We start from the raw sequence: 27,445 nt of genomic DNA on the forward strand, positions 1-27,445 counted from the left end.
ATAATTCTAGAGGTAGGCGTGTATTTACTTTATCTATATTATAATAAGAGAGAGTAGGGTTATGTTTGTTCGCATCAAAACATGTCAACTTGTGGATTGCATACCGGAAAACGGGAATGATTTAGATCTCCAAATTTTGAACATAGATTCTAAAAATATCAATCTCGTGCACCTGGAAGCCCAAATTTCAATTTTCCTTCTAGATTTTTCAGAATTAATGTTCAAACTTCATTAATAGTACATACGATTTCATAAAAAAATCTAAATCATATGGTCGGAATTAAAAAATATTATATTAAAGAACTGGCTTATACACGTATACGGTATAGGAAAATTATGTTTGACGCATCATCACGTCTGAACTACTGGACTGATTAACTTGAAATTTTGCATATAGATTCTTGCTTAACCGAGGATGGTTATAAACCTATTTTAAATTCTTCAATATTTGATTACAACAAGTTTTCAATTATTTGTCATGTTTTCAGTTGTTGTAAGGAAGCAGCAGAACATTTCTCTTAAAAGGGAAATTAGAAGATAGGTATGATTGGGGATCCTTTTCGAATGATAAAAACAGGTTTTCCGTCGCACCCGAATTTTTTCCACCATTTTGAATCCAACTTCTTTTTTTAATTGAAAGGTGGTCATATGATACATGATCCCGATACAGGATTTCCAGAGAAAAGGTATAGTGAAAACCGCACATCGATATCTCAAACCTTTCAAAATTTATTCTCATTCATTTCCTTTATTATAGTATAGAAGATGATAGATAAATGGATGATATATCCATCTATCTATCATCTTCTATACTATAATAGATGAAAGAACTGTCTTAAAGACGTATACACGTGTAGAGGATAGGGAAATTATGTTTGACGCATCATCACGTCTGAACTACTGGACTGATTTACTTGAAATGCTGCTTATAAATTCTTAATCAACCGAGGATTCTTATAGGCCTATTTTCAATTCTTCTGGATTTCATTACGTGAAGTTTAAAATAGACCCTTGCGAAGCACGGGTTACCTGCTAGTTATAAAAATATAAATAATATTTTTCGTGTAGTTGAGAAGTTGATATTGTGGTAATTATTCATATATTGAATAAAAAAACTAAGAAATTGTCAAAACCACAGATTTTATTCCAAGTAGAAATTCTACTACTCTACTTTCAAATTTCTACTTTGAATAAAATCTGCGATTTTGATAATAATTTCTTAGTATTTTCTATTTAAAATCATATTCACATTGAATTAAGCTGGGTTTGCACTCAACAGTGATGGTGAACAGTGTGAATATAATTCCCTTGTGCTCTAATTGGACTATTCACACTCAGCCCGGCCGAGTGTGTATGAATAATACCATCTGAACTTATGGGAATTATATTTCCTCTGTCACTGTTGTGTGCTAAACCAGCTTTACTAGTACCACAATGGAAAGAGCATAGGAACATAGAACATTGGAACATGGAACATAGGAAAGAACAGGGTTCCTTCTTCTGTGCTAGTATCCTTTTCTATCTTCTTCTAAACACGCCATTATCAAGTGTTATTTTGGCACTAATCGTATCTAGAAGAGAATAAAAAAGGGTACTGATTATTCTATGCAATTAAACTTTTAAGTAACCATACTTACTGCGGTGGCGACTCGTACCCCAGTCGGTACTTGGCCTCATCAACTAAGCCTCTCCACAAGTTTCGGTCACCCGCGTCCTCCTCTTTTAGGCCCATCCTCCTCATATCTTTCCGGACCTGGTCCCACCATCTAGTTTGTGGCCTTCCAGCTGGTCTCCTTCCTATAGGATTATTCCTCAGTACACTGTTTGTCAGAGCGCTTTCTTCTTTCCTCAGAATGTGTCCCATCCACCGTAACCTTCTGCTTTTAATCTCACCCACTATGTCTGCTTCATTCAATAATTGGCGTATTTCATAGTTGTGCTTGATTCTCCAAACTCCGTTCTCTAGTGTTGGGTCAAAAAATTTTCGAAGAATCTTGTTAGTCAAGTAACCATATTGAATAAATGGAAAATGAATTAATTTACTTCTCTCCTAATGTGCATTGGAATCTATTTTGTATTTCACTGAAAATCCCAAATGAATCAAGATCTTTATTCATCTCAAATACTGTTGCTGGTGACATGTTGTGATATTTATTTATTTATTCCACAAAAAACATAGAAAGGCTCACAGACAAACTCCAGTACGAGCCTTAATGACACATTTGATAGTGTAACGTTACAATTAAAAAAAATAATAATAGAAAAGAAAATAATATCCCAATTCATTAAATATTCACAATTCAGTAGGCTATAACTAATAAGATTAGAAGAGAACGATATATTGGTCAGATTCAGAAAGTTAATAAAAGGGTATAGGATGAAAAATATTTAAATAAAAAGAAAGAAGAAACAGTTGAAAAAGGAGAGTTAGTAGAGCTCAAAAATAATAATTTATTCATCAATTGAGCAGCATAATTATTCACAAGATTTTTTGAATGTATTGAAGCGTTCATAGAAGGGGTCAAGGAATGGGTTTAGTCTATTGTACAATCTCATTGTTCTATTCAGGTAGGTATATCTATCCATAATCAAAACGCTGGGATGTTGTCAAGAATATCACTAATTTATTGTAAAATTATAAACATGTCTGACACTGAAAATGACAACATTCGTTTTGAAACATGTTTGTAATTTTACAATAAATTAGTGATATTCTTGGCAACATCCCAGCGTTTTAATCATCTTTCTCTATAGCTAATAATGTTTTTTATATATATTTAAACTGAATTCAATACAACTCAATATGAATGAGTTGATGAAAATTAAATAGAAGGTAGGTGTAATCCAGTCTTCAACTTGAATATAAAATTTATATTCTCTTCAAACGTCTTCAAAAATAGTAACTTACTACTCTTTCTATGTGGTAGAAAGACTTCTATATAGTTCCTAAAGCTCTGAGATACCGTTTTAGTTCTCACTGGAACTAAATTGTACTTACTAAATGGAATAATTAGATATTTTCATAGAGAAAAGATAGGAGTAATCTATTATAGGCTACTATCATTACTAAGAGTTTGAGCGATTTTAATTGTTGACCAATTTTGCAAAAATTCATGGATTCCATGAAAAATGCAAATCTCCAGATTTGGTTGATATTCGGGCTATGGATAGAGGTTGACCTAACAAGTGTTGTGCTATAATATGAGACGTTTCGCTACAATACAGGGTGAGTTCACTGAAACATAAATAAAATCTTATCTCCACTCTCAGATCAGAAAAATCTTTCTTCTAGAAATGCTTATAACTCAAGAATAGGGGTGAATTTCGCCAATTTGGTTACATATAAATGTTCCTCTCGTCAAGTAGGTTGAATATAAAATTCATATTCCCTTTACCTAAAAGGAAATAATCAGGCTATCTCTTATAGAGAGAAGATAGCATTTATTATGCTAAATTATTGATTGAATGAATATCTAGTCTTTTTATTTATATAGTGACATTGCTAATTTTTATTCTATATTCTTTATTGATCATACAATAAATACATCATCAAAATGGTAGGGAGAGGAAAAAATAAGGTAACCTTGTGCTATTCCTCTACCAATAATTTAGATAAGGCTACACATAGTCCGAAATAGGTTAAACCTGCGTTTACACCAAAGCTATTAACAAAATGTTAATAACATAATCCTTATAGATTCTATTAGATTAAACGGAATTTGATAAGCACATATGATCATCATGTGTATGATAAGTTATATGTTCAAATAGTCTATCTATAAGATACTATTAACATTACCATGTTGTTAATAACTTTGGTGTGAACGCAGCTTGTAGCTGTTCACTTCACAAAATTCTTAGTCCTCAATTATTTTTACATATCAGATTTTTAAATTTAGATGCTTCAAAACCAAAAATAGAAGGAATATTTCACATTATTATCACTAAAAAATAGGAAACATCCACATAATGAAGAAATAATTTTGTAAATCTTGATAAGCAACATAAAATGGACATAATTCCATGGATGGATAAATTGAGATATAATAAATGATAGTAATTTGATGCTGTATCCAACAAACTATATATTGAACTCAAAAAATACTATTCAATATAATAGTTAGAATCACTTCACTTATATGTGCTACTTGATTCAAATTAATAAAAACAATAAACTTGTACCCTCCATTAAAAACTTTATAATATTTTAACGACCAGTTTCGACCATTGGTCATTTCAAAATAATGAATAAGAAGTGAATTAATCATATGAAAATAAGCATATTCTCATTATTATCTAGTATCAACTTGTTTATTTTTCACATTTTAATTTGAAAATGACCAATTGTCGAAACTGGTCGTTAAAATATTATACAGTTTTTAATAAAGGTTATACTACAAGTTTTCATATTGTTTTTATTTATTCATTCAATATAGTTGTTAATAGAATAATTATTGGTACAGCATTTCAAAGGATATTTCTCCCAGAGATTCAAATAAACTCTAATTATTTCAATAAACTATTATCCAATTTTACCAAAAAAGTATTTTAATTCACAAAATATTATTTTATTTGAACACCGATATGCAGTATTTTATACGATGCATTTAACGATAAGTTGGGTTTACACCAATGTTATTAACAAAATGTTAACAACTTAATCCTTATAGATTGCATAGAATTGAACGGAACTTGACAAACACATATGTTCATCAATGTATGATAAGTTATATTCAATCTGATAGAATCTGTAAGGATTAAGTTATTAACATGTTTTTAATAACTTTGGTGTAAACGCAGCTTTAGAGCCTGAACTGTTTTCTAGTTTCATTAACAAATTTTAACAGTCAAAAATATCAGATACGATAGTAATTACCATATATATAATAATTATTATTATAATAATCATTATCTAGGATGTAGGACATGATAGCCTTCTACTAGATCCACATAAAGTATCTAGGCCTGGCCTACCTATAATAGTTATATCATGCACAATTATAGGATATAAAAGATCTACGGTATGTCTAGGACATACTAGATAGGTCTCCGAATACTTCCTTGATAATATGAGAAGTGAAAGGTAACCTATCTTCTCATAGACTTGTTGGAGCCATGAGCAACAAAAATCTAAAATTGACGCCTTACTTTGCATTTCAAATAGTAAACATTAGTGGATCCACCAGTATGCTAATCAAAAGCCTACTATAATCTTCCAATCATCAATATATTCTGAAACCTTTCCTTCCACTTATAATTTTAATGGGTCCTTCTAAACATAACAAATCACACGCATGTGTATGATTCACACTTTATAGTGAGGTCCACGTTATAATGGCAGTATTCGATTAACATTGAGGGTGCTTTCCTTGTCTATCATTCGACAAAGCATATAGCCCTATCCTTTTCCAGCTTCGCAACGTTGCCAGATCAGTTCTCAAAAATGTAGAAATCTAATCGATTACCAAAATATTTTATCTCAATCATGAAAATTTCTTAAATATTATTGAATAATATTTTTTCTTGACGAATATCAAATCAAATTTATTCACCAATTTTACAATAGATGTTTTGACGTTTAGAATTTTAACCTGAGTATAATTTGTGGATTTAAGTGAAATTTTTAATATTTTTTGTGATTGTGAAGGAAGATTTTTGTTTGAATTTGTATTTGAAATTAATTAATCTTATAAATTCAAAATTATTGTAGTACAAACATTTTTTTGGACTCGAAATAGTGTTTGAATAATTAAGTTATCATTTACATAACCTCTAGATAGCGACTGTGTATTCCAAATTAAGGTTTAGAGCAGTTTTGGGCGAATGTCTGTTGTTTTTACCTGCATTGTATCTTTTGTCTATGCATATAAATGAATTCTTGCAACAGTGTTGCAAGAAAATAAATAAATAATTTCTTGTTAAATACCTAATTAGCGTGGCTAGAAAAAGGAATCTTGTGCTCTAACAACGAGTAATAAAATCAATTATTTTTGAACAGTTACCGTACTATTACATAGAATATACCGCTATCAGTATCCTCTATATTATGGTATATAACCCAAAACTTTTATCAAAACCTCTATCAGTAACCCGGTCGTGTGTTAATGGGAAGGATATTTTATATCCTTCTTAGAGAATCGACAATTATATCTGTTGAAACACCGCCGATTTATGAAGTTACATCACATTATTATATTATCGTTATTCTAATTGCATCCAATCTTTATTCTCATGATTAATTATTTATACTTTGTAAAATTCGTTGAATAACTAGCATTATCATCATTTAATGTAAATTAGTTTATAAGCCAGTAAATATTGTAACATACATAAACTAGTAGTTCTGTGAACAGTATACCTCACGCAGTATTCTCATCCACAAGTACCTGATTTAAACTATAGACCTTATGGAAATACAGCAATAGACTGGCTTCTCCACACATCTGTGTAATCACTTGTCAGCTGATTTATGATGAATAATTCTATAGTCTGATTTTTACTCTTATATTGGCGTATGAAGGAGGCTCCTTTTTCCTTTTATATTATCCTTGAAATGCAAAATTTCAAAAAACCTTGTATACACGTCGACGCGCAATTTAAAAAGGAACATACCTGTCAAAATTCATGAAGATCTATTACCGCGTTTCGCCGTAAATGCGCAACATATAAACATAAGAACATATATAGACATAAAAACATTTAAACATTAAGAGAAATGCCAAACCGTCGACTTGAATCTTAGACCTCACTTCGCTCGGTCAATAAAGAAATCTAATTTAATCGAATCTATAGAAGGCAGTGGCAAGGCATAGAATCAACAACGCTGCTCTCCTATTTCTTTCTTCACTGCCATTATAAGATAGACCTCACTGTAGAGCTGTGAACGCCCAAGTCTAAAAGTGAAAGGATCAAAATAATTTAGAGTCCACCTTGAACAATTGGACGTCAGAAGAATGTTGAAACAAACTAATAGGTGGCAATGACATCTGTTTTTTATTGTCAAAGCAGCAGCTTTTAAAAACTACATTCGGAAGTCAAAATACCCAAAATTTCAACGTTTTAGTATGCTCAATAAATTATAATAATTGATTGAACAGGAAAATGTGATCGTTACTGAAATATATTGATCAATTCATTTGCATCATTGATTGGGAACCCAAAGATTTATTTCTATTTATTATTCATTTATACAATAAGTACATTATCAGAATTATAGAGAGAGGAAAAATAAGGACACCTTGTGCTATTATTGAAGTTTTTCGGTTTATCGTTTGATAGTTTGTCACCTTGTGAGACCAGACTCCCCCAAATTCAGATAACACACAGTCCGAAATAGGTCAAGTCTTGTAGCTCTTCAATTCACAAAATTTTCAGTCCTCAAGTATTTTTACAAAGTTGATTTTCAAATTTAGATGCTTCAAAACTAATAAAATATTTATATAGAAATTATATACTATTATATAGAATATTTATATATACTAATAGAATATATTTCTTCTATAATAATAGAAGAAATATTTCACATTATTATAAGTAAAATAGGAAATATTCACATATTAAAAGTATAATTTCGAAGATTGAGTGGTGAAGGTGATAATATGGTATATTAATGGCATGAAAATAGAAGGTATAATAATTATGTGAGAATATATATCTGGCTTAAATAGAATAGTATTAATAGGCCAAGCCACAGATTTAATTAATATTGTTTATGCGACAGTCAAAATCCATGTGAGCATTATTTCCAATTATTCTTTCTATGTAATTTATTGAAATTTGTGAATAAATTGAATTAAAATATATGCATAGAACATTGAAAGGGATATATGAGTGATGATTTAGTGAGATATTTTCATTTAATTTGGTTTTCACTTATCTAAATTCTAAATTCCGATTCTATGTTCTATATGCCCTATTATAGGGCGTTTATAGTTTATGTTCAAATTTTCAATGTTTACTCTAATATATTCCAATCCAATTCAGTTTATTCATAAAAATTGTAATAAATTACAAAGAGATATAGCGTTGGGTTTACAAAAAAAGAATTGGAAACAATGCTCGCACAGATACAGTATTATAAATTGTTTCAGATAGAAAATTAAATAATTTATTTATTCATACATTGATATAGATACAATACCATTCTCAACTTCTATGAATGATTGGAAAAGGAACAACAAGCTTGAAGCCCAAAACTGTTCCTTTCCCAAATTTGAATAGAAATTGTTAAAAATAGGTTATTATTTTTATCACTTCATAAATATTGTCCAATTTCGAGTCCAAAATATACAGCGTGATTCTTAATTATGCTAAAATAATTTGATAAGTGATAGTAGAGGTAAAAATAAGAAAAAAAGTTCTTATAAACGTAAATCCATATAAACGCTTCATTAGTGAGCTATACAGATCGAGTGAAAGATTTCGCCCGGAATTCAGTTCCTCTAAAGGTGCGTACAGATTTACACGCCGCGAACATGCGCAATTCACTTTTAATCAGCTGATGCCAAGCTTTTTATATCTGTATCTTACCGTTTCTGTAAAAATACAGATATAATCAGCTGATTAAAAGTGAATTGCTCTTGTTCGCGGCGCGTATATCTGTACGCACCTTAATATAAACTCTATAAAATTTATTAGCTTTTGGGGCAGAGTTCGTTCGTTAGGACTGACAGTAAAATCCGACTGTTCTGGTTAAAAGGATAGATTTTGCTCTTGTTTTATGATACAGTTTTCCTGTCGCAGCTCGGGCAGTTTAAAAAGAATTGTATTATTGAATAAGACTGGATCTGAACCAATTTCACTAGATCAGTTATTTTGATTTTCAACTAATAATATTAACGTCACGTTTCAACCAAGCAGTGAATGCCAATAAAGGGGGAAGCCATCTTCAAAAGGTAGGAGTTTTCCTTTTTGAGTTTTATTTTTTAATTTTTCATAACCACAAAGATTATGTATCTTTAGCAGCAAGCCAGTAGCTTCCCCATTAATTTCATTTTAATATTGTTTTCTTCTAATAAAGTAATCTTGATTGTTTAAATGTAAATAGATGTTGAAGATTCATTGAATTTTATAGAAACTGTTCACCTTTGATTTTATTTGTATACCCACCCAATCTGATGGTTATATTTTCAGTCTTTCTTTATCGTAATTACACATTATAGTTTCTTTCCCCCGTTACATATTTGGTGAGGTATTCCTTACATAATTGGTGGAGGTGCCGGGACGGCGATCCCCTACCGTCCTTACAGAACCCAATGCTATATATTTTCGTAATTTATTACAATTTTTATGAATAAACTGAATTGTATTGGAATATATCAGAGTTACCATTGCAAATTGGAACATAAACGATAAACGCCCTATACCATGGGATATTGTGCTATAGTTTCTCTATGGTATTATCATGAAGAGCATTGTTCCCAATACATAGGCTACCTAGATCTTTGGACCACTTGGTAGAGCCGACACCTCTAAATATATTATTATTATTTATGAGTCTAAAATTCGCTCACCGCTGGTTCGGAACCCACCTTAAGCTGTATCATCTCACATCATCTATCTCATTCTCTGAAATAAATTACAAGAAACACGTCTTTCGTAGTTCATTCACAAGTCTTGATAAATGGCATTATGTAGCCGAAACATGTCGTAACTAAATAAGTGAAAAAAATACTCAGATTTATATTCCTATTCATAATCTATATTTTTATGTTATATCTCTTATTCTATGAAATAAATAACAAGAACCATATGTCTTTCATATAGTTCATTCACAAGACAGTAGACATTCATTCCTACTTAATTCTCATCTTCAGCAAAGATTGCAATTTGAAATTATTCATTCAACATCATCCTACTTTGTACAAAGCATTATAAATTACTTCCATCCTTATACAGAGGCTGGAAATGATCAGGCTTTGAAATAACAAAGCGTTATAGCCTTCAATTTGGCAAACTTGTCAGATATTTTTTAGTGGTTAGTGAATATTCATTATAAATTATAGCTAAACGTTTTTTGGGTGCAAATTTCAAACAAAAATTCAATATTTGGATTGTTTTTATGTGATAAATTACAACTTGAAGATATTTTGGACATTTTTAATGGTGAAGATGATTTTAAAAATGTCCTTTTTCCTGTGAAAATCAAGTTAACCTTCGTTAACCTTAAAATTGTTCCAGCAAACAGATTTTTAACTTCAATATATGTAACCATAAAGAAACAATAGCATAAATAGATATCCCATGGTATAGGCCGTTTATGTCGCAACTTTTACTGTTATCTCAAGCCGATTACTGTCGATTTTTACTGTTTTCACCTGGTATGAGTGTATGAACGGCACAATATGAGAGACTACCAGCGTCATAAAGCTTTACGGGAAAGAACTACGTGGATCAGCTTGAGATAACAGTAAAAGTTGCGACATAAACGCCCTATACCATGGCATATCTATTTATGCTATTGTTTCTCTATTATGTGACGCTAGTTCACCACCAAAAACTTATGTTCTCCTGACCAAAAACTACACAACATCTCAAAGAAATTGGAAAAATACAGTGTATATATCTTGGCATATTTGAGACTCATGAGCTAGATATATTTGTTGTGTATCTGCCATACGCTAAATAAATAAATAAATAAATTTAGTGGTTAATTGTTTTCTCTAATTTATTCTTACTGTCTCTTATTTTTTGCCCCCAAAAATTTGGCGCCCTGGGAAAATTTCCATTCTGCCCATTTATAGGCCTGATATCGAGAATACCCTTCCCTCCAACACTTGACCGTAAGATATGATGAGTAGCCTAAAGATGAATGGAAGTTAGGTGTGGCTATGAAACTTGAATTAACTTTGATTGATGTTATAAGTTATTTATATAAATAAATAAAATAAATATAGTTTAAGTTATAAGTTATTTGAATTGAATAGAAAATTGATTTTGATGAGCAGTCTATATATTGGATTAGATTGATGTAATTATTGCATTAGATAAGAAATTGATTGGAATTTACGGTCTATGGCCTAGAGAGGGTGACTAATACACCGAAGTTGAAAAAACAGTCAAGTTTTAGATCTTGGTGGAGGGCAGTGTTAAAAATAGGTACCGACTCTCACACGCACATGGGCGCACGCGGGCCAACGCGACCCAACGAGCATTGGGTTTTCAGCAGCGGTCTCTCTCCAATCGCGTGGTTGCTCTAATAATATGTCAGTTTGTGTTCAGCATTTGCTCCAAGTATCGGCTTCAAATTTTGCAACAATTCGGGTTTCAGGTGAGTTTTTAAACTAGTAGTTCTGTGAACAGTAGACGTCACGCAGTATTCTCATCCACAAGTACCTGATTGAAACTATAGACCTTGGAAATACAGCAATAGACTGGCTTCTCCACACATCTGTGTAATCACTTTTCAGCTGATTTATGATGAATAATATTATATAGTCTGATTTTTACTCCAATATTGGCGTATGAAGGAGGCTCCTTTTTCCTTTTATATTATCCTTGAAATGAAAAATTTCCAAAAACCTTGTATACGCGTCGACGCGCAATTAAAGAAGAAACATACCTGTCAAATTTCATGAAAATCTATTACCGCGTTTCGCCGTAAATGCGCAACATATAAACATTTAAACATTCAAACATTCAAACATTCAAACATTCAAACATTCAAACATTCAAACATTCAAACATTCAAACATTCAAATATTCAAACATTCAAACACTCAAACATCTAAACATTAAGAGAAATGCCAAACCGTCGACTTGAATCTTAGACGTCACTTCGCTCGGTCAATTATTTTTTCATCAATGTTGTTATATCCATCACGAGCTGGTACTCTAAAATCACTTTTTGTTATTGAATTGAACGACTAATCTGAGGTGTCACAGTATGAGTCGTTTGCACAGTGATAGTTTAAACTAAGTTTAATTTTAAACTCGATTAAATCCATATGACCATATCGATGAGTCTCCCATATCAAGTCTGAATCAATGAATAATTAATAAAATTTTCTTAATACAAGAAAATGTAAAATGCATGCATATCAAAAACAAATAAACAAGTTTATAATATACAGAACTGCATAGTAAAGACTAATCACAAATCAAATTTAATATTACTTTATTGAGAAAAATACAATGCAGCACGTAAGATGCAACTTACGGACCTCCTCTATAATACTAGTGATTCTGTGAACAGTAGACCTCACGCAGTATTCTCATCCACAAGTACCTGATTGAAACTATAGACCTTATGGAAACACAGCAATCAGTGTGGCTTCTCCACACATCTGTGTAATCACTTGTCAGCTGATTTATGATGAATAATTCTATAGTCTGATTTTTACTCCAATATTGGAGTATGAAGGAGGCTCCTTTTTCCTTTTATATTAGCCTTGAAATGCAAAATTTTCAAAAAACCTTGTATATACGTCGACGCGCAATTAAAAAAGGAACATACCTGTCAAATTTCATAAAATCTATTACCGCGTTTCGCCGTAAATGCGCAACATAAAAACATTTAAACATTCAAACATTTAAACATTTGAACATTAAGAAAAATGCCAAACCGTCGACTTGAATCTTAGACCTCACTTCGCTCGGTCAATATGTGGTTCATTATGAGATATGCCACCAAATTATTAAATTCCGTTTAAACTCAGACTGTGCAAACGGCTCTAAAGCCTGGTTTTCATTAGTAGAGTTAGTGGTAGAGTTCCCTGGGCAAGTACTAACTAACTTGTGAACTCTCTCAATGAAAACGTTCATGGTAGAGTACTAGTAAATAGATTCATTTATTGAAGAAATTTGACTGATAGTCCTTTATAGCAAAAAGATTTTTATTTAATTTACCATTTCAATTGATATCATTTTGAATTATTTATTTCAGCTAATAAATGAAACACATAGCCTAGTTTAAAAATATTCATAGCCAGTAAAAAATATCCCCTTTTTTCAATTCAATTAAATTTGATTATTATAGAATTTACTACCGTAGTACCCTTTTAAAACTTTTTTACACAAACACTACTATGTTTAGAATGAGTGCCATTTTTGAGTACCGTATCGGAAAGAAATTTATTTTTAAACTTTTCTACATAAATATCACTAGTTTCAGCACTCATAATGCCATTCCAAGTTTCTAAATCAATTTCATAAGATAGTAGTCCTAGTGTTTATCTGGAAAGTTTGAAAAGGGTATCTACCTAGTAATTTCTATGATAGTTACAAAATGTAAGTAGCCCTATTATAATAGTTACTCTATTATATAATATGGGCCAATTTAATTAATTCACAACACACTAAAAATGAGAAAGAACAATATACAATAAAACATTTACAATAACAGTTACCACAACACTGTTAGTTTGAACTCTTGAAGAGCCATTTTCAAGGGTACTTCAATCAATCAATATTTCAATTCCAATCAATTCAATTTATTTTCTCCTTCTGAATACAAGTCAAAGCAGTTGGGTACATAGAATCTTAAGCAATAAAGTTTATACAATAATTCAAGAAACGAATTAATATATTACTTAAATCAATCTCTTTTTTATTCAAAACATACATTATTGTATTTTGTACATGAATGCTTCATCTCATTGAAGAATACTTCTAATTCTTAAACATAAAACTAGAAAGATAGAAAGAAACACAACAAAAAATAGACAATACAATAACAAACAAGGTAATGTATCCCTGATTCCCCCGGTAAAATTCTTCAAAACTATAATTTTTTAACTTTATTAGGTACTTTTCCAACTCGACTCTGAAACTTGCCAAATCCATCTCATTTCTGATGCTACTCGGAAGGTATACCTCATGAACTTCATTCCCATATATGCTGGACTTTGTTCAAATTTTCCTCTCCCATGTTCCATTATGATGAAATCATTTCTATATCTTGTATGATAATTGTGAACATTTGATTGTCTATTGAATGAGTGCTAGTTATTTTTTATAAAATTGTTTTGTAGATGTAAAGACCATACACAGTCATAAATCCTAGCTTCTTAAAACGTGACCCACATGACTGATATATTGTGACCTACACTACTTGATTTCATTGTCTTTCAATAATTCTTTCTAATAAATATGAATACGGATATATCAGCTATTTCAGATCATAGATCAGCTAAGTGAAAACAGAGAGGTGGAAGAATACAATTATTTTATATGATTGAAAATATAAATCTAAGTAGCCTTTTAAAAATTATTTAATGCCATTATATAAATGGCATCATATATAGCCCAAACATGTCGTGAATGGATAATTTCAAAAAGGGTACTTTAATTTCTATTTTTATTTATATTCAAGAGTAATAACCCTGAAGAAAAAAAAGACAAAATATTCTATCTTTGGTAGAAATAAGCAGCTTTCAAAGTCATTGACCCATTTTAGAGTTTGTCGAGAAAGCTCACTGTAGGCCTATTTTACGAAGGATTTAGGTCTATTTATCTGACTTTAACTTTTTATAATTATTGAATTAACAAACAATGGAATGAGGAATGTTTCGTTGTTTCCAAATCTAATCATGCCCAGTTGCTTTTGTATGACTTTTCCCTGTTGTCCTGATGTGAAACATGCTCTGATACTTACACAACTTCTCTAATTAACTACTATATTATTATCATCTATGTTTGAATATGAAAACCTCAACACTTAATCAAAAACAAAGAATGAGCATTAGTAGCTTCATAGGTAAAAAATATGGGTTTCCCGTGTCTTTTATTGCATAATATCAAATCTATTACTAGCGGAAGAATGTTATTTTGCTGAATTTCTCAAATTAATTACTATATTATCATCTATGTTTGATTATGAAAACCTCAACACTTGACCTAAAACAATATTCAAGAAATGAGCATTAGTAGCTTCATAGGTAAAAAATATGGGTTTCCCCGTGTATTTTATTGCATAATATCAAATTTATTACTGGCGGAAAAAATGTTATTTTGCTGCGTATCAGTTTGGTTCAAAAGCTTTCTCTTTTTGCTAATGTTGAACGCTTTTTCCTCAATGAATTTGATATACTCGATAAACACATTCACATTCGAATCTTTTCCTCTAAATAATTAATTTGATAATTTGTATCCATTGCAAACACAGATTTATATTGCGGCATTCAATTTGGATTTTCGTTTAATAATATTATTAATTCATTAGCTTTTGAATGAATGAAATTTTCATCTGTAGACTGGCTGGTCGCTATGGCTTCGTACTTCGTATAGAATGAGCGCTGCTATCCAGAGATTTATATTCAACTAGGGATAAAAATCCAAATATAAAGAAAATAAAAATCTCAGTACCCTTTTTTTAAAATATTTTATCACAACATGTTTGGGTCATTTATGCCATTTTCAAGTTATAAATGACCGAAACATGTTGTGATAAAATATTTAAAAAAATGGTACTGAGATTTTTATTTCTCTTTATATTTATATTACAAGTAGCCCTATACAGGAAAGAGATAAATAAAAAACCAAGTATCCTTCTTAAAAGCTTCATTTACAACATGTTTCGACATGAAAGTTTTTAAAAAGGAAGCTTAGATTTTTTTATTTCTTGATAAATAAGAGTAGATCTCACCAAAAAGTTTACAACCTATTATTATCGTACCCGTACTGGCAAAACTCACCAAGTCAAAAACTACAGTTTCGAGTTATAAGCACATAACACTTGGTGAGTTTTGCCTGACTACCAAACAGCAAATATTGCTCACCATTTCCTAAATAATGTTATCACTATCCATTAATAATTAGTTTGTGGGAAGCAAAACTCACAAAATATGTTTAGTGAAGTGATGAATAGTGAATTTATGTATAGTGCTTGATGAAGCTCTGTATTCATTAATAAAACATATGACTTGGTGAGTTCTGCCTACTCAAAGAGCTACATTTTTTAAGCCTATCGAAATATATTACTGAAAATGAGCATTTTTGTAGTTAGTGAGTTTTGCCAGAACGGGGACGCCTTGATGGATGCCTAGAGCATATATATATATATATATATATATTATATATATATATATATATATTATATATATATATATATATATATATATATATATAAGGATTATATCCCGCATATTGGAATACCGAATAGATAGCATAATAAATTACAGCTTTAGTGGGGTCCACGTTATAATGGCAGTGTTTGATTAGCAATGGTATTAATATCCTTGTCTATCATTCAACAAAGCGGATAGCGCTATCTCTTTCTCGCTTTGCTCTGTTGCGAGAACGGCTTCTAACAATGAAGAATTAATAATTAATAATTAATGAACAAAATATTTCATCTTAATTATGGAAATTCTTTATTAAATTATTGAAAAATATAATTTCTGAAATTGAAGTTGCTTTCCATGACGACACACTATGTAATAACTTTGTTGAAGTTCAGACACTGTGTTACTTGTAAATATTTGAAAAAACACTTACTTTTGTTGGAGTATTGAGGAATGAAGCTCCTCTTCAGGAGTGAAATGCATTCCTCAATACTTCAACAAAGTTATATAATTTCTTGTTTGATATATTATAATTGATTATTTAAGAAGATATTGAACAGTTGATATTTCATCAATGAACCTGTATCAGCTGTCTTCTAAAGAAGGCATTGACAAGACAGAGGATCGACAACGTTTTTCTCCTATATTTCTCCACTGTCATTATAACGAGGACCTAACTGTAGCCTTGTGAACTTGTACAGTACTGTAGGGATAAAATAAAATAGACGTATATAGAATAGAATAAAGTTTTATTCCTTCAAGTATGCATAATAGGTCTAACGGAAACATCAAATATTATTAATTAAATAAAGATCCAAACTAATCACAATGTCAATTATTCATTTTATTTTATGTATCGTACAGGGTAATATCACAGTAATAATACAACAGAGTGTTAGAAGAAGACAGTTTTTGATGTGAAAATTTCCTATTTTAGTGATAATAATGTAAAATATTTCTCCCATGTTTGGTTTGGAAGCATTACAATTTAAAAATCTACTATCTGAAAATAATTAAGGACTGAAATTTTTGTGAAGTGAACAACTACAAGACTTAACTCTATTTGGGACTATGTGTAACCTTATCTGAATTTGGGAGAGGAATAACACAAGGTTACCTTATTTTTTCTCTCCCTATCTTTTTGATGATGTACTTATTGTATGAATCAATAAAGAGTCATAAATCATTCAATAAAATTTTCAGAATACAGCATTATAGTAGTTTTCTCTGGAAATAATTATGTAACTTAAGTCACAGTACTGCAAATATTCATTAAGATAACATACGGTACTGTACCTAAAAATAACAATGTGTCATATAAGCGAGTTTTACACCCACTTATTTGCAATATTTCGAAAATGATTTGGCTGCTTGTTCTATCCAAAGTGAGTCATATGCATAATTTCAGAATATGTATCACTGTTGAAATATATACTTGGATCTCTCAAAGTCTTATTATTCACATAAATGTATGTGGGTTGATAATAAATATCTTGTCAGAGATTATAATATAAAAATAATATTATTGTTCAATATCCTTTATAGAAATCGGATCCAAGTCAGTCTTGGACTATCAATATTGTAATTTTAAACAAGAATTCATACAAATGGCTATAAACTACCCATAGACTGCTGCAAATAATATTTTTAAAGCTGTATTGTGAGGTCCACGTTATAATGATAGGGGAGAAAGATAGTAGATCAGCGTTGCCGATTCTCTGCCTTGCCACTGCCTTCTATAGAGCATACCTGATACCGGTGTATCTAATGTGATAACAACTGTTACTCTTGCTTAAAATTATCAATAACTAATAATAATTTAGTTTGTAGCGTGAATGTTGATGTTGTGGAACTCTTCCATAATAATTGAATAGACTTAAAATGTTGTCAAAAATCCACTTTAATTGAATAAAAACTAGTAGTTCTGTGAACAGTAGACCTCGCGCTCAGTGAGTTACATTGACCTGTTGTTATGTTTTCTCAAGAATTGATAAATAATTTATCAATTAAAAATGTCTAGAAAAAATCGTAAATGAACATAAAGCTTTCTGTTTTATATCGTACCATGACGTGTCATGGTAATATGGATTATGAGTGTGAGCGCTGTTATCAGGTCTGGCTGCAACTGCCTACAACGTTGATGGAAAGATACAATTTTCAAGATGTTCGATGTTTTTGAACGGGTAGTATTATAGTCAACTGTCTACTAACGTTGATGGAAAGATACATTTTCAAGATGTTCGATGTTTTTGAACGGGTAGTATTATAGTTCTGAAGAAATATCGGGAAAATTGGTCTACTCATTTATTCAGAATGCCATCCAATAGGCTCCCAATATTAGCATGGGAGTACAAACCCGAAGGAAAGCGAGGCATAGGAAGACCAAGGAAGAAATGAATGCCGGTACAGGCCAATAGAGCCTAATCCTTGTAAGAAGATGATGATGATGAGTATTATAGTCTAGTAGACAGCTGATTTATGATGAATAATTCTATAGTCTGATTTTTACTCTAATATTGGCGTATAAAGGAGGCTCCTTTTTCCTTTTTCTCCTTTTTTATATTATCCTTGAAATGCAAAATTTCCAAAATCCTTATATATATATATATATATATATATACGTCGACGCGCAATTTAAAAAGGAACATACCTGTCAAATTTCATTAAAATCTATTACCGCGTTTCGCCGTAAATGCGCAACATAAAACCATATAAACATTTAAACATTAAGAGAAAAATAATGCCAAACCGTCGACTTGAATCTTAGACCTTATTTCGCTCGGTCAATAATCTAGTTTGTAGCGTGAATGTTGATGTTGTGGAACTCTTCCATAATTGAATAGACTTAAAATGTTGTCAAAAATCCACTTTAATTGAATGAAATTTAATATTTTACAGGAGCATGCTTTCGTGTAAAATATTAATTTTTATTTAATTAAAGTGGATTTATTTTACAGATGGAATTAAATAGAGAATGCATTCAAATGCATTCAAATGCTAATTAATATATAATTATTATTCAACGAAAATCGTTAAATAATAATTATGGATTTATTTTTTTTTATTGTAATTTGACTTCAATCTAACACTTTGGTTAATGAACAATTCAATTCTAACTTAAATTAATAGGTTAAAGTTTGACACTAAAGGGGTATTCACTCCTTCACAGTCTAATTTAGCAATTCCCATGCACTGTTACTTTCAGATTCACTCTTACTACATTATTTAAACGAGATCTGTAGGCTTCTTTCTGTTCAGTCTTCTCACTGTATTAGAGTTGTCAATGACGTGTAGAGCTTGGATGCGTTGATGATTATGTAGAGTCTCTTCATGGATTCTGGCAGCCTCTGTGATCATGACTTCGACTTCTTCCATCTGCAGGTCCCTGTGGAGATCCGAGTTTTGGATCCATACAAACTATGGAGCATTGACAGCATTCCTCAAAACCTTGTTCTGGAATTTCTGGATGGTGTTGATGTTACTTTTCCTTGCACAGCCCCACAGCTGGATGCCATACAACCACTAAAGTGGATTTTTGACAACATTTTAAGTCTATTCAATTGATAATAATTTATTTGGTTGAGGGTACACCACGGCCAGAGGAGTTTGTTCAGAATAAATATATGTTGAATATATATTGTAACTAGCCGTCAGGCTCGCTTCGCTCGCCATATCCGTCTAGCCAGGGGGCTCCGCCCCCTGGACCCCCGACTGGATCGTCCAGGAATGGGATCAGCAGGCTCGCTTCGCTCGCCTGCATTTTTCATTTGAGCATTTTTATCATAATGTTAGAACAATCCAGTCGGGGGTCCAGACTAAACGTCTGGCTAAACGGATATGGCGAGCGAAGCGAGCCTGACGGCTAGTAATATAATATTCCCAGGATGAAGTAGCAGTGCCCAATCAATTTTTCCGCGATAAATGCATTTAAATCTTCAACTTGGTGCCAACCTAACAAAGTCAACTCAACTTAATGCCAACCTGACAAAATTATTAATTTAGTTGCCAGTTAACAACCGTTTCGAAGAGGTACTCTATCTAGATTATAGTTCTATAGTAACATATGATATGGAAATTTCAATTATAATTAAGAGATTGGGAGAAGAAGAATATACATGCTAAAATACGAACTTTAAACCCTTAAAAACAACCCTTAGAGTTAAAATATTGCCAAAAGATTTCTTAGTGCGCCTCTAAAGGGCCAACTGAACATACCTACCAAATTGAATGTTTTTGGTCCGGTAGATTTTTAGTTATGCGAGTGAGTGAGTGAGTGAGTGAGTGAGTGAGTCAGTGCCATTTCGCTTTTATATATATAGATAAGATATACAAGCTACGATTATTTACGTATTGATACAATAGATGGATTATTTGCTGATTTGAGAGCATGTGGCCCCTTCTATAAATAATGTGTCGGGTCTTATATTCTATTCGCCAAGATAATATAGTCTTCAATTATTATCTATATAAATAAAAATCGAGCCTCGAATTTTGACATTCAATAACTTTTTTATGTGTGCACCGAATTTGATGATGATTTTTATTTAGTTGTGTTCGTTATGTTCAGGAGCAGGTTTATGGCCTATCAAATTTATAATCCGACTTCAGGACTCTTTCCTACGGTCCTTCAAAGTTTACATGTAACCCTTATGAGAGAAGATTTGTGAGCTGACCACACACAGAAATAAAAATCAGCTGTTATAAGCATTGCGTCATACAACAGCCGACGGTAGATAGTAGCATAGAGAAACAATAGCGTAACTTATGCTATCGTTTCTCTATGATAGTAGACAAGAGTGTGTGCTGCTCCATAACCGCCCAAATATTTTATTCTTAACGCCCCGACTAAAAACAAAATGACTGTTCTGTGTGTAACAATCCAGCAGTGCGGCCTCAGGTTAAAGACTTACATGCTCTAAAGGCATTGCTTTGTTTCGAATAATTGTGCTGTCCTCGGTGTTCAGAATTAATTGATTTTTAGTAAATTATTTATTTTGCAGTTGGAAAATTATCAATATAAATAAAATGCCGCATCGCGCCTCCTCAGGTGTGCATCCAGCTAAAGTTTGTCATGAGATGCATTAAACTATTTGGCGGTACGAAGTTCGCCGAGCCAGCTAGTTTGATAATAAATTTCCATAATTGATTTCAAATATTCTGTTAATTTATCCTACTCCTACATTGTTAAAAAAACGATCTGGAAACGATTTGGAGCTGGAAAAGGATAGCGCTATATCTGCTCTGTAGAATAATAGACAAGGATAGCAACACCAATGTTAATCACATACTATGCCATTATAACGTGGACCTCACTAACGCTTCTCTCTATGTGTTTCAGATCGGGGATCATTTTTCTATTTGGACAGCACATCTGGATGACACAGTGTAACAGTGGTTGATTGGGTGAAGAAGTGTTGGACTTTACCAGTGTCCAGTGTTTTCAAAATAAATAAATAAAAAGGTTTGTTAGATAGTAGATGAATAAATAAGTATTTGAGGTAAATAAATGAATGAATAGGTAGCAGTGGTCAGTGGTTTTGAGATATACAGATCGATTAAAAGTTTTTTGAGATAAATATTTTTGAGATAGATAAATAGGTAGCAGTGACCAGTGATTTTGAGATAAAAAAATAGATAACTAGTGTCTTTGAGATACAGTTAGTGTTTTTGAGATATACAGATCAGTTAATAGTTTTTTGAGATAAATATTTTTGAGATAGATAAATAGGTAGCAGTGACCAGTGATTTTGAGATAAAAAAATAGATAACTAGTGTCTTTGAGATACAGTTAGTGTTTTTGAGATATACAGATCAGTTAATAGTTTTTTGAGATAAATATTTTTGAGATAGATAAATATAGGTAGCAGTGACCAGTGATTTTGAGATAAAAAAATAGATAACTACTGTCTTTGAGATACAGTTAGTGTTTTTTTGAGATATACAGATCAGTTAATAGTTTTTTGAGATAAATATTTTTGAGATAGATAAATAGGTTGCAGTGTCCAGTGATTTGGAGATAAATACATAAAAAGGGTTTTATTTTTGTGATAGATTTTGATTTGAAGTTCAAAAATTTGATTTAAATTCGTGATAAAATATGGAAGGTGCATCAAGATGGTGGGGACTTGAAGACGCCATGGATCTCTTGTCAACGTCGCGACGCCTCACCATGCGGACATCGCGTGTCTCCTCAGTTGTGTCCAATTGGCCTCTCGACATCGACTCCTCCTCCACGACTTCCTCCTCCTCACGACTCCTCAGCGGTCGTCCACGACCGACTGCTAGCAGACCGTTCTCCTCCGCACTCCCGGTGACCGGCGAGAGGAGATCTGCGCATGTGCAGAACGGACGACCTGAAGCTAAGGTAGGGGAAATGTGTTTCTTTGATTATTTATTCATTTATACAATAAGTACATTATCGAAATGATAGGGAGAGGAGAAATAAGGTAACCTTGCGCTATTCCTCTCCCAAATAGGGTTACACATAGTCCGAAATAGGTTGTCTTGTAGTTCTTCAATTCACAAAATTTACAGTCCTTATTTGAGAAATCTGGTGTGGTGCACTCACACAACTTTCTTTGCCGTTATGAAAATTGATCAACTGAAGCTAGTGTTCCCGCACATCTCAAGTCTACTTTTCTAAGATCTGAGCCAGCTGGTGACAGGACAATAGCGCTGCAGACACACGAAGTCTGCTATCTCTTCATAGTGAATGATTTAATAGAATCAACAGTTGCCAACAGTTTGCAATTGAATAATCTTATTTTCTCTAATTTCGAGCTTATTTTCAATTTTAGGTGGAAATGCTACTGAACATTGATTGTAGAGATTTTTATGCTTAATCTTTTCCACTTAAAATTTTCACTTTAAATTGTATCTGAGGCCTGATAATTGGGAATCTAAACTCAAACTTTGCAAAGATGGTGCAGTGCTCCTGAAATTTTTGCAGATATGAGACTTGTGGCAGTTGATAGAGCTTATCAATAACTTTTCTAGGTATGAATTTGATCGAAATCGTTGGAGCAGTTTTCGAGAAAATCGTGAAAAACCCTGTTTTTGACAACATTCTCGCCATTTTAGCCGCCATCTTGAATTGCATTTGATCGAAATTGTTCGTGTCGGATCCTTATAGTGTAAGGACCTTAAGTTCCAAATTTCAAGTCATTCCGTTGATTGGGAGATGAGATATCGTGTACACAGACACACACACACACACACACACACACAACACACACACACACACACACACACACACACAACACAGACCAATACCCAAAAACCACTTTCTTGGACTCAGGGAACCTTAAAACGTATAGAAATTTAGAAATTGAGATACCTCAATTTTTTTCGGAAAGAAATACTTTCCTTACCTATGGTAATAGGGCAAGGAAAGTAAAAATAAGGTAACCTTGTTCTATTCCTCTCCCAAATTTAGATAAGGTAACACATAGTCCGAAATAGGTTAAGTCTTGTAGTTCTTCAATTCACAAAATATTCAGACCTTATTTGACAATATGATATTTGTTTGATTAATTCCTACTGACATACTAAGGTTTTGATAAACCTACATTTTGTAGCTCAAGACGTTCTCGTTTGCGCGTAAACTTCCGCATCAGTCGACGACGACAGTCATTGTTGTCTGGAGACATTCATATTGTCCAAATTTTAAGTGTGCTAAAACAGCTGATCCAATAACTTTCCGTTGTTTATGTTTATTATCTATGAATCAAAACAGTTCGGATAATATTAACATACTAGCTGGCCCGGCGAACTTCGTACCGCCATTCATGCCATGTAAAACTTAAGGTGGATGCACACCTGAGGGGGCGCGATGCGGCATTTTGCATCTAGGTGCTTCTTGCTTATTGGTTTGAATGGAGATGAAGCAATCTCCAAAAGATCAACACTTTGTATCACCATGCCGCGCCTCCTCAGTTGTGCTTAGCCTTAGCTTAACCTGATGCACTATATTTTCATGAAAATTATCCAACAATCAGTATTTACTTCTATATCTCAATATGGACTTCCTGTGTGCTTAGTTAGTTGTGCAGTAGTTTGTATTTTTAGATATAGTTGATTGCAGCTTGCTGGGAAATTGAATGATATATCACGATCCTTGCTGTTGATTTTCCCGTGCATATTCTAAATTCACAGCATTTTGAGCTATACGACCCAAGTTTGGACGTCGTTTGTACCGCGGCATTATTATTAGAATAAAGGTTTGTGAATCAGTACAAAGAAAATTTAAAAACAAATCTACCGACGGCTGTTGGATGACGCAATGATTATAACAGCTGATTTCCATTTCTGTGTGTGGCCAGCTCACAAATCTTCTCCCATAAGGATTACATGTAAACTTTGAAGGACCGCAGGAAAAAGTCCTGAAGTCGGAACATAAACTTGATAGGCTATGAACTTGCTCCTGAACATAACTAACACAACTAAAAAAATCATCAAATTCGGTGCACACATAGAAAAGTTATTGAATGTCAAAATTTAAGGCTCGATTTATTTTATATAGATTGCCGTTCAAAAGTATAAACTTAACCTCCCCCTTGAAACATAATGGTTTAGGCTCTTTACAAATTGGAATCTACCGAATCTAAGATCCTCTCCCAGTTGTGGTCGACGACGGAATCTTCACCCAAACGAAAACCCACCTTTAGCCAATAGGCCAAGTAGCGATTGAACCTGAAAATGTTCATTCATTCAACTGAAACCAGTCACTGACTTGAATTAAAATTTAACCGGCTTTTGTGCAACCGGCACATGGTGTTATTATTTTGATTCAGTTATCTCCTAGAAGATGCAGAATCGAATCGTTTCAAGATAGAATAGAAGCGTACGTTACCCTATACACATCTCGTTCTGAAACTGGAATGTGACTCATACACCGAGAATGGCTTATTGACGGCATGTGAGAGAGAGTGTGAGAGAGAGAAAGGATTAGAGTTAGAGTTGCTGAGTAAGGAGAAGGAGAGTGTGTCAGAAACTTACACAAAGAGAGAGAGAGTGAGTGAGAGAGAAAGGATTAGAGTCCGAGATTCTGTGTGAGAGAAAGAGAGTGTGTCCGAAAATTACAGAGAGAGAGAGAGAGGAAGAGAAAGTATTAGAGTAAGAGCTGCTGAGTGCGAGAAAGAGAGTGTGAGAGGATAAGAGAGAGAGAGAGAGAGAGAGGAGAGAGAGAGAGAGAGAGAGAGAGAGAGAGAGAGAGAGAAAGTATTAGAGTGAGAGCTGCTGAGTGAGAGAAAGAGAGTGTATAAAAGAATTAGAGAGAGAGGGAATGACAGAGAGATTGAGAAGGTATTAGAGTAAGAGATTCTGTGTGAGAGAAAGAGATTGTGTCGGAAATTAGAGAGAGAGAGAGGAGATATTCTAAGTGAGAGATTGATTGATTGATTGATTGAGTACTTTATTTATGTAGATTACAATATATACTGGCTTATACACTTATATACAATAGCTTACAATACAGCAAAATTATAGATGAATTTACATAATATAGACTAAGAAAATAATTATTGAACTGTATATATGATATGAAAAAGTAATTTGTAATATAATAACTATAGATAATAAATTATATTGTTATGCATCTACATAAATTGGCGGAGCTTTGGACATATGTGCATTCTTCGGAAAGAATATTAAAAATATCCTCCCCACTAACTCTCTACCACTCTAGAGAGTGTATAAGAGAATTAGAGAGAGAGGGAATGACAGAGAGATTGAGAAGGTATTAGAGTAAGAGATTATGTGTGAGAGAAAGAGATTGTGTCGGAAATTAGAGAGAGAGAGGAGATATTCTAAGTGAGAGAGAGATATTCTAAGAGAGAGAGAGATATTCTAAGAGAGAGAGAGTGTGTGTGAGAGAAAAATGCTGTGTGAAAAGAGATTTAGAGAATAGATTAGCTTGAGATAAAGATGCTGAGAGAATGGGAGAAAGGGAGCGAGGGAGAGAGGGTGTGAGAGAAAGTGTGAGAAAGAGACAGAGAATGAGAGGATTAGAGTGAGAGAAAGATACAGAGAGAGAGAGAGACTCACAGTCATCGATTTGGATAGTGTGCCATCAACTATCAAAACTAATAGAATCTCTCCCACGTGTATAAACAAGACCACATGCAAAACACTGATTAATTCCAAGCTCTGCAGTGAGGTCCACGTTATAATGGCAGTGTTTGATAGACAATGGTATTGCTATCCTTGTCTATCATTCAACAAAGCGGATAGCGCTATCTCTTTCTCGCATTGCTCTGTTGCCAGATCATCTTTCAACAATTTAGAATTTATAATGAATATTAACAAAATATTTTCATCTTAATTATGGAAATTCATAATAAAATAAAAAATATAAGTTCTATAAAATTTGATAAGATTGATTGTTTTAAACGAGAATGAACAATTAATATTACATCGATAAACCGATATAAGTTACCCTCCATAGAAGGCATTGACAAGACAGAGGATCGGCAACGTTGTTCTGCTATCTTTCTTCACTGCCATTATAACGTGGACCTCACTATAGAATTGATAAAAATATATAGTGAGGTTATAATTCGATTAACATTGGTGTTTCTATCCTTGTCAATCATTCGACAAAGCTGATAGCGCTATCCTTTTCTAGCTCCACAACGTTGCCAGATCGTTTTAACAATTTGGATTAACAAATTAATTAATTAATCCATTATTGAAAAATGATTTCTTATGAATAAAATATAATTGATATATTTTCAACATGAATGAACAGTTAATATTATTTCAAATATACCAGTATCACCTCTTCTCTGTAGAAGACAGTGGCAAGGCAGAGAATCGGCAACGTTGTTCTCCTATCTTTCTCCACTGCCTTTGAAATTAATAAATTCAAATTTAAAAAGTAAATAACGTAGACATCACTACAGTGCATGAGATCCATTCTATCCAACAGTTGATATTACATCAGATATACCGGTATCAGATATCCTCTATAGAAGGCAATGGCAAGGCAGAGAATCAGCAACAATGTTCTCCAATCTTTCTCCACTGCCATTGAAAATAAATGAATTCAAATTCATAAATAAATAACGTGACCTCACTATACTGTATCAAATTCTGCCCGACATTTCCATCAAAATCCAAACGCGGAGAGAAAAGCTCTGAAATCATTTTCATTTAACATTGATTGTTGGAAGACGATGAGGAAAACTGCTTCATGTCACCAAGAGAGAAAATTTTCATTCGCCACGGTGTGCACAATAATTTCGGTTGGGTTTTCCCTATAACGTATTTATAATGAAAACCCTGAAAGCTTTTCCATCCACTCAATATTGTTATGATTGTTCAGAATTTAATCAACTGGATTGGAACGAACGCTGGACGAATAATAATTGCATGGTCATCGTATTTATAAAAATGTCACTTTGCTGAATAATATGACACGAGGATTGTTCCAGAGTCAATTTGAA

The 27,445-nt window shown here is 32.6% G+C and overlaps 1 protein-coding gene across 1 annotated transcript in view; it reads left to right on the plus strand.

Moving 5' to 3' along the window:
• The first annotated feature begins 21,860 nt into the window (after positions 1-21,860).
• The window catches only part of LOC111063808, a 121,816-nt gene continuing 116,231 nt past the window's right edge, over positions 21,861-27,445 (plus strand). Inside the window, exon 1 of the mRNA XM_039426151.1 lies at positions 21,861-22,365. Coding sequence (XP_039282085.1) covers positions 22,099-22,365 — 267 coding nt within the window. The 5' untranslated portion in view covers positions 21,861-22,098. The remainder of the gene's footprint in view (positions 22,366-27,445) is intronic.

Source organism: Nilaparvata lugens, chromosome 4 (genome assembly GCF_014356525.2).
Source record: "Nilaparvata lugens isolate BPH chromosome 4, ASM1435652v1, whole genome shotgun sequence".
In the NCBI taxonomy this organism is placed as follows: domain Eukaryota; kingdom Metazoa; phylum Arthropoda; class Insecta; order Hemiptera; family Delphacidae; genus Nilaparvata; species Nilaparvata lugens.